Source organism: Humulus lupulus, chromosome 1, assembly GCF_963169125.1.
Source record: "Humulus lupulus chromosome 1, drHumLupu1.1, whole genome shotgun sequence".
NCBI classification, from domain to species: Eukaryota; Viridiplantae; Streptophyta; class Magnoliopsida; order Rosales; family Cannabaceae; genus Humulus; species Humulus lupulus.
This window is the reverse complement of record NC_084793.1, coordinates 83,280,080-83,297,230: the sequence shown is the minus strand read 5'-3', so window position 1 is coordinate 83,297,230 and position 17,151 is coordinate 83,280,080. Positions and strand designations below refer to the sequence as shown.

Here is a 17,151-nt window from a genome sequence, read left to right as displayed (position 1 = left end):
ACTAAGTCCTGGCTTGAACGAAAATCCACGAAAACTGACATACTACAGACTACTATTAGCTATTACTACTACTATCTAGCTAAGTAAAATTATGAGACACTACATAGTTCTAAGGTGTTTCAAAGGTTTTTGTAGGTATTTAGAAGTGGCATATGATTTATGCTATGGAATTGTGGTTAGAAAACTGCTGAAAATCTATTTTGGGTTGATTTTTGGTCTGGTTAAGTAGGGGAAGTCATACTTTTGTATTGGGGAAGAACACTTGAATCCTGGGTTTCTAGGAACCTTGCGCGACCGCGCTAGTATCCCAGAATTGGTAGGATATTGAATTTGATTTGGGGTTTCGAGGCTAGTGGCGTGATTGCGCCAGTGCCACGGAAACCCTAAAATTTATGTGGGCGCGACCATGCCAGGTGCTTGGAAATGTGGAATTTCTGAATTTTGGCAGTAAGGCTACTAGCTCCAAGGGTCTGTCTTGGGGGCCCACTTGGGGGCTCGGGGGACATTTTAGTACCTCGTTAACTAAAGTTAGTAGTTACAAGGGTTAGAGTTTAGATTGGTACTCAATATCTCGTTTATTCCCTAATGAGCGCTTCATTTATGTTGTGACTAGGGTATCCGCAAGGTTTGGGATAGGGATCGTACTCGAGGTCGTACCACTATTTGCACAGAATTCCACGTAAGAAAACTAGTATATGCACATAGAGCAGATTGGTTGTCATGCATACTAGCATTGACTTATCTGTGAATGAATGGTGAAATTGACATTCGGTTGTCGTGTGTAACATGGGCCAATCATCTATTTTGCGTAACATGGGCCATGAAGGCGAGTCTAGTTTAAGGGTACAATCCTCACTCGCCAGGCATGGGCCATAGGCTTGGCACTGGAGTATGCACCTCGCTCGGTTGGGTCATTTGGCAAGGTTGTTTTCCTACGCCATGCAAATGATCCATGTGATTGAAATAAATATACTTGTGAGCTGTGAAACATGTTTATAATTTATATAATTGGAATAAATTAACTTTTTTCCTATGAAGCATGTATTTATTGTTTATAAATAATTTGATTATTATTATGCCATGTGGGGTTTTCTTCCTGGGCCTTGGCTCACGGGTGCTCTATGTTGCAAGTAAGGGCAAGCTAGAGTTGGACCCGCCATGAGTTGGAGGGCTTTGGAACGACATGTACATATTCGGCCTGCTTGGCCATCATGGTCAAGTTATTTTGAGGAACATAAAACATTAGTTTGATTTTTTAGCTTAGGTCGGCTATTTTTGTAATGTTTAATATAACTATCTTTTGTTTGTAAACTATTGGGATCCCATGTATATGTTCAAACCTTTTAATGAAAAGTTTAATTTTATTTACCAAAATTTTTAGTGCCTAAACCATCATTTAATTTTAATTACACTTTTGAGTCCAAACGACTCGCTTATCGAGTTAAGCACTATTTTAAACACACGGTGTAATAGTCCTGGATTAGTAGGACGTTACAATTGCCCTTTGCTAAAAAGGGTTTTTTGGTCATTTTACCCTCTAGACAAGATCCACTAACCAGAAGAGTTCCCACTTTTAGTTCTTTCAAAGGTATATCTTTTGTTAATTGATTTATTCTGTCTAGAATAATATGACCCAATCTTAGATGCCATAGATATGTGTCATCATCTTGAGAAACTTTTTGTCTCTTGTTGCCTTTCGGTTTAGCTACTTGATCGCTCTGTAGGATTTATCATATATAGCTTGTTTGTTTATATTGATCTACAGATATTGAAACCATTCTTTGAAATAGAAATCATATTATAATAAAAGAAACATCAAAAGTATGTTAATGCAATAAAGATAAAGAAATTAAATTTCTTGAAAATCCCATAATAAAATAAACATTGTTCAAAACAAGATAATTATTTCCATAGATTAAACGGATTGTTCCCACTGCTTTCACTGAAATGAGTGAACCGCTTCCAACCCTCATAGTCACCTCGCCATTAACAAGTTCCATTGATGGATCAATTATTTGCATAGAAGAAGATTCATGATTAGTGGCTTCTGAATCCACAACCCAAGATGACATATCATCTTCCACTATACAAGCTTCAAGTACTAGTAAATCAAATTTACATTTCTTTTTCAGCTAAGCGAGATACTTGTTACATTTTCTCTTCCAATGGCCTTCAACTCCATAGTAGAAACATTTTCCTTTAGGTTTCTTTTTCTTGGAGTTGTTGTCCTTCTTATTCTCCTTGTCTTTGGGTGACTTATTGCCCTTCTTTGGTTTATGGTCCTTATTAGTGTCTTTACCATTGTTTTTCTTCCCCTTCTTTGATTTATCATGAGAGGTAGATTGGTTTTTCTCAGCAACACTTGCTTCGTCCTCTTTGGTCACAATCTTATTTAATGTCTCAAAAGTCTGCAATTCATTCAAGAACTGAGAAGATGCTTATCAAATTTAGTCATCTTAATATCATAGAGGTAAACACAACCTTTGATTCATGTCAAAATATTGAAAAGAATGAAGGGAGAGTGTGGCTCAATTATAGTCGCAAGTGCAATAGGGAGTTTACTGTATGTCACACATTGTACAAGAGTGAATATTGCATTTCTGGCTAGTAAACTAAGTAGGTTTACTAGCCATCCAAGTATTAAACACTGGAAGGCCATTGAAGGAGTTTTTTGATACCTCAAAAGGACCAAATAACTATACCTCCAATATTTTAAGTTTCTAATGATACTTGAAGGATATTTCAATGTAAGTTGGATATCCGATGTAGGAGATAATCTCTCTACAACCAGTTGGGTGTTCACTCTTTGTAGGGGTGCGGTTTCTTGGGATCTAAGAAGCAAACATGTATATGGCACTAAACCATGGAGTCTGAGTTTGTAGCTCTAGCAGCAACCGACAAAGAGGTCGAGTGGCTTAAAGATCTCATGATGAAGATGCCTTTAACCGCAGTTGATTTATCAAAAATCTCGATACATTGTGATAATCAAGCCACATTGATTATATCTTAGAATAAAATGTACAATGAGAAGTCTAGACACATAAGTCTAAGACATGACTACTTGAGATAATACATTGATAAGGAAGTCGTATCAATTTTATATGTCAAATCGCGTGAGAACTTAGCAGATCCACTTACCGAACCTCTAGGGAGATATTTGGTTAGTTCTTCAAATAGAGAGATGAGACTAAAACTCCTTGTGTAATGTCCCAAACTTTCTAATAAGTCTTAGTGCCTTGATTAGTGTGCCGAGAGGGCATAATTGGATCTATATGTGTTATTATGTGATTTTATTGAAAATCCATATGTGATTATATAAAATATATGAGTTATATTATGATATGACTGTCTTTGCATGTTTAAGTGTATTAAATGTGCTTAAAGGCCCGCTTTTGTTAAAAAAGGGCATTTTTGTAATTTTAACTCGTTGAGGGTATGATTATAATTATATGTTTTATATGTTTGAGGCCACATTATTATGTGGATATATTTGAGATATTTGGCACAAGTTGGTCATTTTGAGCAAGGTAGCGGAAAAGTCACAACGGGGAAAAATACCCGGTTCGGGGTGAGCCTAGGGGTATTTTATTAATTTGGTGAATTATCGTGAATTATTGTGATATGGAATATTTATTCGAGAAAGATATTATTATTTGGAGGTTTAGTGGATTAATTGGGAATTTTAAGTGTAATTTGAGGTTTGGTGGGAATTTGTGTCGAATGGCCAAAACGCCATTGGGGGTTAGCTTTGAGGTTTCTTAAGGCAAGGGATAAATGGTCTTTTGCCATTAATTTATCTAAAGACTTAGTAAAGTCAGAAGCTTTCCCTTCCCGTTTCCCGTACTCTCTCTCCATCTCTCCCTCTCACTTGTTCACTTTCAGATTTTGAGGAATTCTTCCTAGAACATCAAGCCTATAAGCAATCTTTAGTGGGAATTGAAGGGTGCAGTGGGATTATAAGTTGTTAAAGGCCACCATTCAGTCTAGGATTTTCAGATTCTTAGGTAATATTTTGGTTCTTTTCTTCTTTAATGGTGTTCATGGTGGATTCTTTTAGTTTAGACTTTATGTTTGTTAATTGTTAGTTATAGGGTTTTATTGGGAGTGTTTTTTATCTAATGATGTTGTATGTGAACTGTCTAGTTGATTTGGGTTCATTTTTAGGTCATTTGGTACGGATTGCGATTTTTGAAATCGCAATTCCTGGGTTTCTAGCAGTAGCGTCGCGACACTTGGTAGGTGCACCGCTGCCCGCTTAAATCTCTTCGAGGGTGGGTTTCCCTCGAACTGCCTTGGCGCTGGTGCCCTTAATGGGTAGCGTCGTAGCGCAAAATGGGGAAATTTTAGAGTTTAGCTTTCTATAAAGTAGGGTGTCGTGACCCTTAGTTGTGGCCGCCCTGGCGCAAAATGCTTTGAATTTCAGGGTGGCCTCTCGGCCTAGTGTGGGGCTATGACGCAACTGTGGGTGTCATGGTGCTAAATGGAGATTTTAGAATGTGTTAAGTTTGAGTTATTGGAAACCGAATCAAAGGGCTCGTGCACGATTCCACTACCCGGTTTAGTGGAATTCAGGGTCCCGAGGGCTAAGGCTTGGTCTTGAAGCCCTCTGTTGATTCAGTTTTGATGAATATTCCTTAATGTGTTGTGACTAAGGGTTTTCGCTAGGCTCAGGAGGAAAAGATCGTTCTCGGGTTTGCCTCGCTTTATCGCTCAGGACTTGAGGTAAGAAAAGTGGCACTTGCAACTAGTGTAAAGCATGGGCCCTGATATAGGACACGGGGATGGCCGTGTCATGAATCTGTTTAAAGTTAAATGTCTTTCTTCTATAAACCTCTATTGGTATAACTACTTGTGCTGATTGGTGGTGATCGTGATCGATCGGCCGTGAGGCCATTATAGACACTACATGCATAATGTAGGTCGTAGTGGCGCAGACATTACAAGTGTGCGATATGCGCCATAGTGGCTGGGCCATTGCAGGGGTGTGATATGCATCTACTCGGCATGAGTCATATACTGATTGGTAAATTAATGTGAACCTGTGTAAATTATAAAGTATGTAGTACATGATAATGTCTATTTGGATATTTGTTTTACTTGTTTGGGTTTTCTTGCTGAGCCTTGGCTCACGAGTGCTCGTGGTTCAGGTAAGGGCAAAGGAAAGATGGACCAGCCATGAGTTGAAGAGTTAAAGGGGCAACGTGTGCATACTCAACCTGCTCAGCCGCCATGGTCGAGATACTTTTGACAAACAAGGGTTTAGTTTGATTTTTCTGCTTAGGTTAGCAAATCATATAATTTTGATAAACTTGTATTTTTATTTAGAAAACTTTGGGATCCCTTGTATCTAGTCAAAAAATTTTAACGAAATGTTTAATACCAAAACTATTGTTTAATCTTAAGTACAATTTTTATCCCAAATGACTCGCTTAACGAGTTAAGCACTAATTTTAACACACGGTGTAACGGTCCTTGATTAGTAGGATGTTACACCTTGACAAATAGATTCCCCAATGATGGCAACCCAACTCAAAGCTTGCATACATCAAGTGCAGAGTTCAAATGATAAGAAAAAATTGTTGATAAGGGAATAGTTGACATCATTAACAAATTAGAGGCCCATCTAGAAGAAATTAATGCTGGTTGCTACTAGACATGAAGGTTAAGACAAAGGGTTTTAATGAGATTCAGTTGAAGAGCAACAAGCATCTCTAAAGGCAGCAAAGATGTTGTAAGAATTTCACCTATGTGAACCTAGAGGTGGTGCCACCTCTCAAGAGAGTAGGATCTTTCTCTCCGGATGGTTCATGAATGGATCTAACACAAGGCCATAAAAGTGCTAAGCGTGAAAAGTGGGAAATACATGAGTAATCAGATAGAGATGTGTGAGACATTATTAGTTTTTTATCACTAAGAATGTTGGGTTCAATCTCTTAAGAATACTTAGCATTTTTATAAAGCTTTGTTGTATTTTCACTAAGATGAATTTTAAACCAAAAAGCACTTTATTTTATTCACTAATGTTCCTTGGCTTTGAGGTGGATGATGTATTTAATGAAGTGGGGATTGTTAGGATTGATTAAATACATGGTGAAATTAGTTATACACAAAGAGGTGCAAAATCATAACTACTTCACTAAAGTCAACATGAGCGAGTTGAATTTTATTGTAGGCACTTTAAAATTATCGTTTTAGGTCCAAATCTTTTCTTTGGATTATATAAGAGTACCCAAAAAGTTTGGTGCATTTGAAGCTGTTTTGGGCCAAGGTACCGGGTCAAAAGTAAGTGCAATAGGCGTTGCATCATCTGTTGAGAGGCGTTGCATCACCTAGCTTAAGTGTAGCTCCTCAAAATTTTACTTAGTTAGATAGTATAATCTTATGTTGTAGTATTTTATTTTTCGTGGATATTGGTTCAAAGCACGGAATTAGATAGAAACTCGTAGAGCGAGTTATGAATTTTATAAAGTTTAGCCTATAGTTTAGTAATATTAATTTTATCATAAGGTTTGATTAATGTAGATGGTTCTAGAAATATTATTTATTATAACCTAAGGATTAGATAGAATAATTAAGAATGTTACATTTGTCACTTGTATGTTTATTAAGGATTTAAGGATTTTAGATGAATAAAAATAATCAAGGATAAGCCTAGGAAGTCCAGAACCTTCCCTCAGACGCTAGGATCTCGTATTACTCAATCAAATTAGTTTAAAGAAACTTTAAGTGTGCTTAAAATGTGAAAAAATATTGTTTAGTATATCAGCGTAAGCTGAAATATCGCAGCTATAGGGGCCGATATATAGCCTATGCTTTTACAGAAAAACACGTCGACTTTGCATGAACGAAACCACAGATCCTCGGGAATACATTGCAGGCAATATATCGCCTATAAGGGGCGATATATCGGCTCTTGTGGTCGCTTTTTAAAATCCATGGAATCCGAAGAAAGAAATAGCCCTCAACATCGTGTACTTGTTCTGGAACGATTTTGACCGAGTTCTGGGCATTTGTTGAGCGGAAAATGTTATTTTTAATGATTTATTTATTCATTGAAATGGGAGTTAGTGTCACTCCTTGAAATCTATAAATAGGACCTTTCACTCAGCCATTTTCATCATCTTTCAAACACTTTTCAGAGCCTCCAAGCTGCTATTTTCGTTCTAGAGAGAAACAATAGGGTTTTGGGATTAAAGCTTTCAAATCTAAGCTTTTCTAAACACTTGGGAAGTAATCTATTGTGCGATTTCAGTGTTTAAGGTATAGATCAAAGTTCTAAGCTATCTAAGGTGCTCTTAATCTTCATGTTTAGTCCATTTCCATTCTTCTTATTCCTTTCTTTTAGTTCAATCCTAACTCGTTATAATGACTTTTGGTTAGGTGCTCGATTTCTTTGAAACTTAAGGTTTTTGGTAAGTCTTTATTCCAATGGTTTAGATCTTATCTTCATCTTCTTTTCTCTAGAGAACTTATGGTTTTTAATGTTTGGTTTTAGAAGTTCTCGATCCCGCACTTGTCTCCAATATCCCGAATTCGGTAAGGAAAATTAGGTAGTTTAGTTTATGACCTAGTTTATGTTTTGTATGACCTAACAATATTTGTACAATAAAGGGATAAGTGTGGCAGGACCTAAGGTGTCCAATGATGTATGACAGACTTATGTCCGGTAGGCTCGGTTGCCAAAATTTTATGACGTACCTAAGTTGATGTCCGGTGTATGACAGACTTATATCTGGGGCTTAATTTCCACCCCTGTATAATCACTTATCTGTTTATTATATATGTTTTGTTTTTATGACCTATGACCTATTATTATGACTTATGACTTATGACCTATTATTAGGACATGTGATTTATGACTATGAACTATGATTTAGATTATGATTTATGATTATGACTTAAGATATGTTATGACCTAGGATTTTATGATATTATATGATTAGTATAAATAAGTTATGTTATTGTAACGCCCTGGATAACCAAGACCGTTACACTGTGTATTTTAAAATAGTGCAAGACTTGCTAATTAAGTCGTTTGAACATAAATGTGATTCTAAAGGCACTAACAGGTTAGGGTTAAAATATTTTGATCATAAACGGTTAGTTTTCATTAAAACAAATGTTTAATACATGGGATCCCAAAAACAGTGTTTATGTGGTAAATACAACTCTCAAAAGTTGATACAACCAAAGCCAGTCTAACGGAAAAATACAATTTAGAGCTTTTTCCAGTAACTTTCCCTCAGCCATGGCCGTCGAGCAGCTGACGATGTACACTCCGCCCCCAGAGCTCTCCAACTCATGGTTGGTCCAGTTTCCCTTTGCCTTTACCTACACCACGTAGCACATAAACAACAAACACATATAACAGCAGTAGCATTCAAACAACTTTAATCCAATTAATTCAATTATTCAGCAGAGCTCAAGCATTAAACTAAACAACGGTAAACATGTATTTGAAAGAATACATCTCAATCACTAATACAACTATTCAGGTGTCGGCGCCCTTCGGTCGAGCCCTCTATTTATATAGTTGATCCCGACTCACTTAGGTTGAGTTGCATTCAATACGCTTATCATCAACCCTCGGCACTCTTAGGTCATTCTTTCATACTTCACATAATACTCATATAGGTTACAAAACACACATATATTCAGTTACAGGGAATCTCAGTCCCGTTCACAACCACATGGGTGCAGTTTTCTTACCCTGAATCCTGAGCGATAAATAAAGAGCAATCCTGAGCACGATCCTCAGCCTCGAGCCTTAATGATAATCCTAGTCACAAATAATCATGGATAATTATGAATCTCTAATTCAAATAAATGTTTTGGAAACAAATACTAGCTTCCGGTACCTCGAATTCTACTAAATCGGGTACTAGAATTCGTCCCGAGTGCTTAGGTTTGAAACCCCGAGCCTAAAACCTTTGTTGCCCTTTATTTTCTATTTAGGGTGGTGACTTGCCCATAAAGGTCATGACCCACCCCTTAGACAGAGCCCAGCCCTCCCTGCTGGAGGACACGGGTTACGACTTGCACCCCCCTAGGTCGCGGCGTGCCTAGCGAATCAGAAGCATCCCAGCTTCTTCAAGCATGCAGGCTGCGGTGCCTGAAGAACAGGGACGTGACCCGAGCCCCCAAACCCAGAAAATTCTTCTCTTCCCCGCATTTTTCCCTAGCTGTAACCTCAAAGTTCAACCTCAAGTACACACCCAAAAATCTCACCAATCCTAGAAACAAGTCTAGGTCCCTTACTTACATATCTTAAACATGTAAACACCGAAATTCATGCTGGACCTATCATCTCAACTAAACTACAAACCAAACTTAAAAACCTTGACAATTCAGCCTAACAACCTAGAATTCTAGCAGAACAGAACAAGGTTTCTCACTTCAATTGTAGCTTGATCCTCATATTTTTACTTGGCTAGTTATTGCTTTAATTCCCGAACTTCTCCCAGCTTGAATCCCTAGCTTTTTCTCCTTCAAGTTTCAAAATTTCCCTTTAGTTCTAGAGAGAGGAAGGAAAATGTGAGATGGAGGGAGTGAGAGAGTCAATGTCTAAATGTTCCAAGAGTGATCTGATAGTTTCCTAAGACCCAGCTGATCAAATACCTTAGCTAAAAAGACCAAAATACCCTTCAAGTTTTCCCAGCCCTCTAATAGCCTCCAACGGTAAAATGGTCTTTCTCCCAAATTGCCGCTAATTCCTCAAGTCCTCCATCAATTCGCAATTAATCCCTACATGTCCGTATAATTATCAAATTGTTATCCAAAAAATAGGCGTGGATGATGTGGCAGACATTTTTAACACGTGGCTGACACTTGGCAAAGGTTTCGTTCAACTATCGACCAGGGAGGTTCCCCTGGCATAACATTTGAATTTTATATACGACCAGCTTGGTCGTATACTCCGTATATTTTGAGAAGATCTTATGCAATTGTAATCATATCCGAGATTATCTCCCATAATTCCTGATGTTATACCCAGATTTCGAGCCGTAGCAAATATGACCTCGAAAGCTGAGTTCGCATTAAGTGGTCTCGTGGGGGTTAGGGTATGCTCTACGATTGTAAATCGGAGCCTGCAAAGTATGGTACAGACCTCGAATGTGGTGACCTCGAAATGATCTCGATCTCGAAGGATAGCTCTGTGAGCCCCTCATCTTCAGAAACAACTTCGGAGCAGGGATCTCGAGCTCGATATGCCATCTCGAAAGAAATGTCAGCTCGGGAAGTGTCAGTGGCTCGCACAATGACGTGAAGCCTTAGAGATACGCAATGACTACCTTGAATATCTACAAGTGTTGTAGATATGGGATATGATCCTCATTTATTGATGTAAATCCCCAAAAATCGTGGGATATTATTTAGTCAGTTATGCGTTTCCTGATCTTTGGGGAACGTTTCCTTCTATATCTGATTATTGGCATTTAAGGCCATTTATTTTTATTCACAAAAGAGTAACTACCCAAAATATGTGGGATAGTATTCTGCATCCTTCTCTATAAATAGAGAAGTGATGCACCATTGTAAAGGACCGAATTTCTGATTCTTGAGAGAAAACTCTGGAGAATTCATGCTAAAGGATTGTTCAGAGATAATCTTGAGATTAATAACAGAGACTCGTGGACTAGGCAGATTTAACTGCTGAACCACGTAAAAACCGTGTGTCTGATTCGTTTGTTTGTTTTAGCCATTGTCTTTAATTGTTTTCGTGCTCTCTTCTTTTATCTGTTGACGAAAAACGGCGTCAACAGTTTGGTGCTTTCATTGAGAGCCCCAAGCATCCATCCCAGAAAGATTCATGGCTACAAACAATCAGAACACTCCTGAAGAAAATTACCCAAGGCGTCCTGGAAAACAACCAATGGAGAACCCGGACGCTGAAGAAAGGAGTGGATCCTCCGATTCCCGGGGACCACCTCCACAACCAAGGGATGAGGACATGTATTATAACCCTGAGCGTTATGTCCCTATTGTAGAATTGGAGAATCGGCAGCTGAAACAACTGCTGGCAGATGCCAACAAACGTAACGAGGAGTTGACTAGGATAGCCACGGAGGCGCAGGTGGCTCAGCCCCCACCTCCGCGCGAAGACCAAGTCCCTCCTCCAAGGGACGTGCACGTTCCTCCCCGGAGGCCCCATGGGCGTCCACGAAAAAATGCTAACACAAGGAGGCCAGCGCAACCTCCAGCACCAACAGAGCCATCTGCTCCTTCTAGGCCTCAGAGGAGTACCCGAGCTCGGGTCCCGCCTAATCCACCTGTGGAAGTGCCTGCAGGAACTGAGAACAATCGAGCTCCAGTCGAAGCTCGGACTCAGGTTCCTGGTAGCGCACCAAACGCAACCGGCCCATCTCGGGCAAATTCTGGACCTTCCAGGCCGAGGCAAGGACGGCAACCACCGTCACCTATACGGTTTCCTCCGTCTCCCATAAGATATCCTTCACCTCCCCGCAGGAACGCTCAACCTGGTCGAGATCAGGATCAAGGGCGTACAGGGGAGAGACAAGGAGACAGGGAGACGTTCCAGGGGCGGAAAGGCGCGCCATCCGAGAGAAGTCAGACATCCCGATCTCGCACTACAGAGACGAGGCGACGTAGAAAGGATCCACCACGAAATGACCGATCGATGAGTTTCACTAGCGATGAGTCCGGAGAAACAAGGTCTGTCAGTAAACACGACCGGGGTCGTAAAAATACTGGGAATCACAAGAGCCATCCCGACCTGCGCAATCACCTGAATCAGAGCAGGGGAAAGGGAGATCAGACAAACCCGGATCTTAGGAATCATCTGAATGGGCGTAGAGATCCCTCACGGAGACGCGAGCCTGGGATCGCGATTAATGACTATCAATTCCAAACACCGCCTAAGGACCCAGTACAAGAAAGGATCGATCAGCTCGAAAAAGCCTTTAGGCTTTTGAAGAATGAGCGAGGAAACGGTCGATATGAGGACTCTGATGAGGAGCTCGAGCCGTTTGCTCCCAATATTTCTAACACTCAGTTCCCCCAAGAGTTCCGGATTCCTCACGTCCCAGCGTTTGAAGGAAAAACCGACCCATGCAGCCATCTGAGTACATTCAACACTATCATGAGAGCTAGTAACGTGGGTTACGAGCTCAGATGTATGTTGTTTCCGACATCATTGGCCGGGCCTGCCAAGAGTTGGTTCGAGAAGTACAAGAGACATTCTATAACTTCGTGGGATCAATTGTCTAGAGACTTCAAGAAGCAGTTCCGGGCTATGGTGGGAGTCAGACCCGAAGCATCCACTTTGACTAACGTCCGACAACAACCAGGCGAAACACTAAAAAGCTACCTGACAAGATTTAATCTAGAGGTCGCCCGAGCTCGTGACGTGGATGACAGCGGGCACTTGATGGCCATCCGAGCTGGTGTTTTACCCGGGAGTGCCCTTTGGGATGACATACAAGGGAAACCAGTGAGGTCGATAACCGAGTTTAACAGACGGGCGCAGAAATTTGTTAATGTAGAGGAAGCGAGGTCAACACTCAAAGCGACCTCGCAGACCGAAACTACAACGATAAACATTAACTCCGCCTCAACCTCGGTTGACCCTCTAGTTACACAGCCTGCCTCGGAGAATCCTTCCAAGAGAAAAAAAAGTGAGGGAAATAATCCCGAGGCTGATGGAGGAAAGAAGAAAAAAGGAGAAAGATATTTCTCCGTATATAAAGTGCATACCGAGCTCAACGAGTCTCGGGAAAACATATACCTGGCTAATGAAAACCAGGTCCCCTTCAGGCGTCCGGATCCTATGAGGAATCAAAAGTCCAAGAGGGACTCCGGCAAGTATTGTCGATTTCATAGGGACACCGGCCACACAACTGATGAGTGCCGACAGCTGAAGGACGAGATCGAAGGATTGATCTCGAGAGGTTATTTCCGGCAGTATGTCAAAAACCAGAATACTGGACAGGCTACTGCCAGCCAGAGAGTAGCCGCGCTTCCGGCAACACAGAATAATAACTCCCGATCTCGGGATGAGGATAGGCCTCCGCCGATAGATGGAGAGGACGTAATAACCATCTCGGGAGGTCCTCATCTCGCAGGAGGGGGCAGAAATGCTCAAAAATGATATGTGAATGAGCTGAAGACAGGGGACGGGTCTCCATATGAACCCGAACCAAGGGCACCAAAAAGCCAAAGGGTTGAGACTCAGCCTATAACCTTCACCGAGGAGGATGCCTCTCACGTCCAGTTCCCTCATCATGATCCACTCGTCATCACCCTACAGCTTGCCAACAAAAGAGTGCGCCGAGTTCTCATAGACAATGGGAGCTCAGTTAACATTCTTTATAAAGCAACCCTAGAAAAAATGGGACTCTCCCTTCGCGACCTGAGGGCTTGTGCAACCACTTTGTACGGCTTTTCTGGAGAAGGAACCGCCTGTATGGGGTCCATTGAACTCCCTGTGACCTTGGGAGACTATCCAGTCTCGGTGACCAAGATGATGGAGTTCGTGGTAGTAGAGTTACCATCTGCCTACAATGTATTGCTCGGGAGACCCGCCCTGGTCGGGCTGGGGGCAGTTTCATCTGTAAGGCATCTAGCCCTTAAGTTCCCAACTCCAAGCGGGGTCGGAACATTGAAAGGAGATCAATTGGCAGGAAGGGAGTGCTACAGCATTTCCTTAAGGGGAAAGAAACAAACAAGCGCGCAAGCACTTGTTGTCATACAGTATAAAGATGGGACAGTTTTAGAAATTGATGAGGAGATCGATCCAAGGATTGAAGAGAAGATTGACCTCCAACCTTTGGAGGAGCTCGAAGAGGTCCAGCTCGATGAATCTGATCCCTCAAAAAAGGTGAAGGTCGGAAAACACCTCCTAGACGAATCAAAATAGCAATTAATTTGCTTTCTGAAGAAAAACCAGGATGTCTTCGCGTGGTCCCACTCTGACATGGTGGGAATAAGCCCTAATGTAGCAAGCCACGCATTGAATATTGACAAAAGCTTTCCCCCGAAGCAGCAAAAGCGAAGGCAGCTGGATGAAGACAAAAAAAAAGCACTAAAGGAAGAGGTGGACAGGCTGAAAGCAAATAATTTTATAAGGGACGCTTTTTACCCTGATTGGGTGGCCAATCCAGTGTTGGTCCCAAAACCCAATGGGACATGGAGGACGTGCATTGACTACTCAGACCTCAACAAGGCCTGCCCGAAAGACTGTTTTCCACTACCGAGAATTGATCAGCTCGTGGATGCCACGGCGGGGCATGGTCTGATGTCGTTCATGGATGCCTATTCCGGATATAACCAGATTCCCATGCATGCCCCCGACCAAGAGCATACGAGCTTCATTACAGATAAAGGGCTCTACTGCTACAATGTCATGCCATTCGGACTCAAGAATGCCGGAGCCACATACCAGCGGCTCGTAAACATGATGTTCTCAGAGCAAATAGGGAACAACATGGAAGTTTATGTTGACGACATGCTTGTAAAGTCTCAACTTAACAAGAACCATGTTGATGACCTCGAAGAGTGCTTTGGCGTGCTCAGAAAGTACAACATGAAGTTGAATCCTCAGAAGTGCACTTTTGGGGTGTCTTCAGGGAAATTTCTGGGTTTCATTGTCAACTCTCGTGGAATCGAGGCTAATCCCGATAAAATAAAGGCCCTGATCGATATGCCTTCACCTCGGAAGCATAAAGATGTTCAAAGCTTGACTGGCAGGATGGCAGCTCTGGGCAGGTTCATTTCGAAGTCAACGGACCGCGGTCTCCCATTCTTCAACTTATTGAAAGGAAGTAAAAAGTTCGAATGGACAGACGAGTGCGAGCTAGCCTTTCAAGAGCTCAAAAGGCACTTAGCCGAACCACCCATCCTATCGAAGCCTGAGACGGGAGAAGTACTGTTCTTATACCTCTCAACAACCGAACACGCGATAAGCGCGGTGCTCGTCCGAGAGGAAGAGAGAATACAGAAACCCGTCTACTACATCAGTAAAAGATTACTGGGGGCAGAGTCAAGGTATCCACTGATGGAGAAGCTCGCCCTCAGTCTGATCCACTCATCTCGAAAGCTCCGCCCTTACTTTCAGGCACATCCTATCCACGTATTAACAGATCAACCACTAAGGCAAGTCTTGTCTAAACCAGAGGCGTCTGGTCGACTCCTAAAGTGGGCTGTTGAGCTCGGACAATTCGAGATCACCTATCATCCGAGGACGACCATCAAGGCACAAGCGTTGGCGGATTTCATAGTGGAGTGCACCGGTACAGCCAACGACGAGGTAACAACCACGGCCCACGAGCTGTGGAAACTTTACGTCGACGGGTCGTCAAATGAAAATGGAGCGGGGGCAGGAGTTATTCTGATCACCCCTGCAGGGAGAAAATTTCACTCTGCATTAAGGTTCGGCTTTAAAGCATCTAATAATGAAGCTGAGTACGAGGCTTTACTGGCGGGACTACGAATAGCAAAGGAACTCAAGGCCAGAGCTATACATTGCTACAGCGACTCTCAGCTCGTAGTTAATCAAATCTTGGGAGAGTATCAGGCTCGTGGCACAAAAATGGCTGCTTATCTGGAGAAGGCAAAGTACGCATTGGAGTTTTTTGAGTTTTATGCAATCGAACAAGTTCCCCGAGAACAAAACTCAAATGCAGATGCCTTAGCTCGGCTCGCCACTTCCACTGAAAATGAGGAGCTGAATGTTATACCCATAGAACATTTGTCAGCATCCAGCATTACTGAGTCAGACAAGGAAGATGTGTGCATGATCGAGACAGAACCGACCTGGATGAGCCCGATCGTTGAATACCTCGAAAATGGAATTCTTCCAAAAGATCGAAGTCAGGCTCGGAAACTAATGTATCAACTTCCTCGTTACACCATCCTGGATGGAAGGCTATACAGAAGAGGGTATTCCATGCCATTGCTCAGATGCGTGACTCCCCCCGAGGCAAAGAAGATTATTAGAGAAGTTCATGAAGGGTTTTGCGGAGATCATACCGGGGGGCATAGCCTTTCCAAGAAAATTATACGCCAAGGATATTTCTGGCCAACCATTAAAACGGATTCTTTCGAGTTCGTGAAAAAATGCGACAAGTGCCAGAGATTCGCCACGATACCCCGAGCTCCACCTTCCGAACTAACCATGTTGACGTCCCCATGGCCTTTTGCAGTATGGGGCATCGACCTCATAGGCTCACTCCCAACTGGAAAAGGAGGAGTAAAGTATGCTGTGGTCGCGGTTGATTACTTCACAAAATGGACGGAGGCTGAACCATTGGCGACCATAACTTCGAAGAAGATCCTGGATTTCGTGGTAAAGAACATCGTATGCCGATATGGAGTGCCAAGAAAGATTGTGTCTGACAACGGAACCCAGTTTGATTGCGACTTATTTACCAACTTTTGTAACAAGAACGGTATAATAAAGAGCTTTTCGTCAGTGGCTCACCCTCAGGCGAACGGTCAGGTCGAAGCCGTTAATAAAACTCTCAAGAGTTCCTTGAAGAAAAAGTTGGAAGAAGCAAAGGGACGATGGCCTGAGGAATTACCCTAAGTCCTTTGGGGATATAGAACTACAGCTCGGACATCAACTGGGCATACCCCGTTTTCTCTAGCATACGGCTGCGAGGCAATGTTGCCCATTGAGGTCGAAATTCCGACAATTCGAACTCAGATTTACGACCAAAGTTCCAATCATATTCAGCTCGAAGAAACCCTAGACTTGATCGAAGAAAAAAGGGAAGAGGCCCAGCTGAAAAATGCTGCTTACCGGCAACGGACCACGAGATATTTCAATAAGAGGGTTCGAGACCGAAAGTTCGGAGTGGGAGACCTGATTTTGAGACGAGTATTCTTAGCAACCCGAGATCCAGCAGCAGGAGTACTCGGGCCAAACTGGGAAGGACCATACCAGATAGAATCAGTCATCCGCCCTGGCGTATACAAACTTGCGAGATTATATGGGAGCCTCATACCACGAGCATGGAATGGCGAACACCTTAGACCATATTATCAATAGTGAAGGAAGTGTCGCCCGTAACCATGATTTTCTGTACTTAGTTTGTTTTTGAATTTCAAATAAAGGGTCTACTTTGTTTCACATGTAATTTATTTTTATTTTTGCAATCTCTCTTAATTTAATAACCTATGGTCACACTCATA

General features: G+C 41.9%; 1 protein-coding gene across 1 annotated transcript in view; it reads right to left on the bottom strand.

Annotated features, from left to right (window-relative positions):
- Nucleotides 1-1,705: 1,705 nt before the first annotated feature.
- LOC133817478 (uncharacterized) overlaps nucleotides 1,706-17,151 on the bottom strand; it is a 29,334-nt gene continuing 13,888 nt past the window's right edge. The window contains exons 2-4 of the mRNA XM_062250017.1: nucleotides 2,192-2,408; nucleotides 1,884-2,083; nucleotides 1,706-1,759 (exon numbers count right to left, since the gene is read on the bottom strand). Coding sequence (XP_062106001.1) covers nucleotides 1,706-1,759; nucleotides 1,884-2,083; nucleotides 2,192-2,408 — 471 coding nt within the window. The remainder of the gene's footprint in view (nucleotides 1,760-1,883; nucleotides 2,084-2,191; nucleotides 2,409-17,151) is intronic.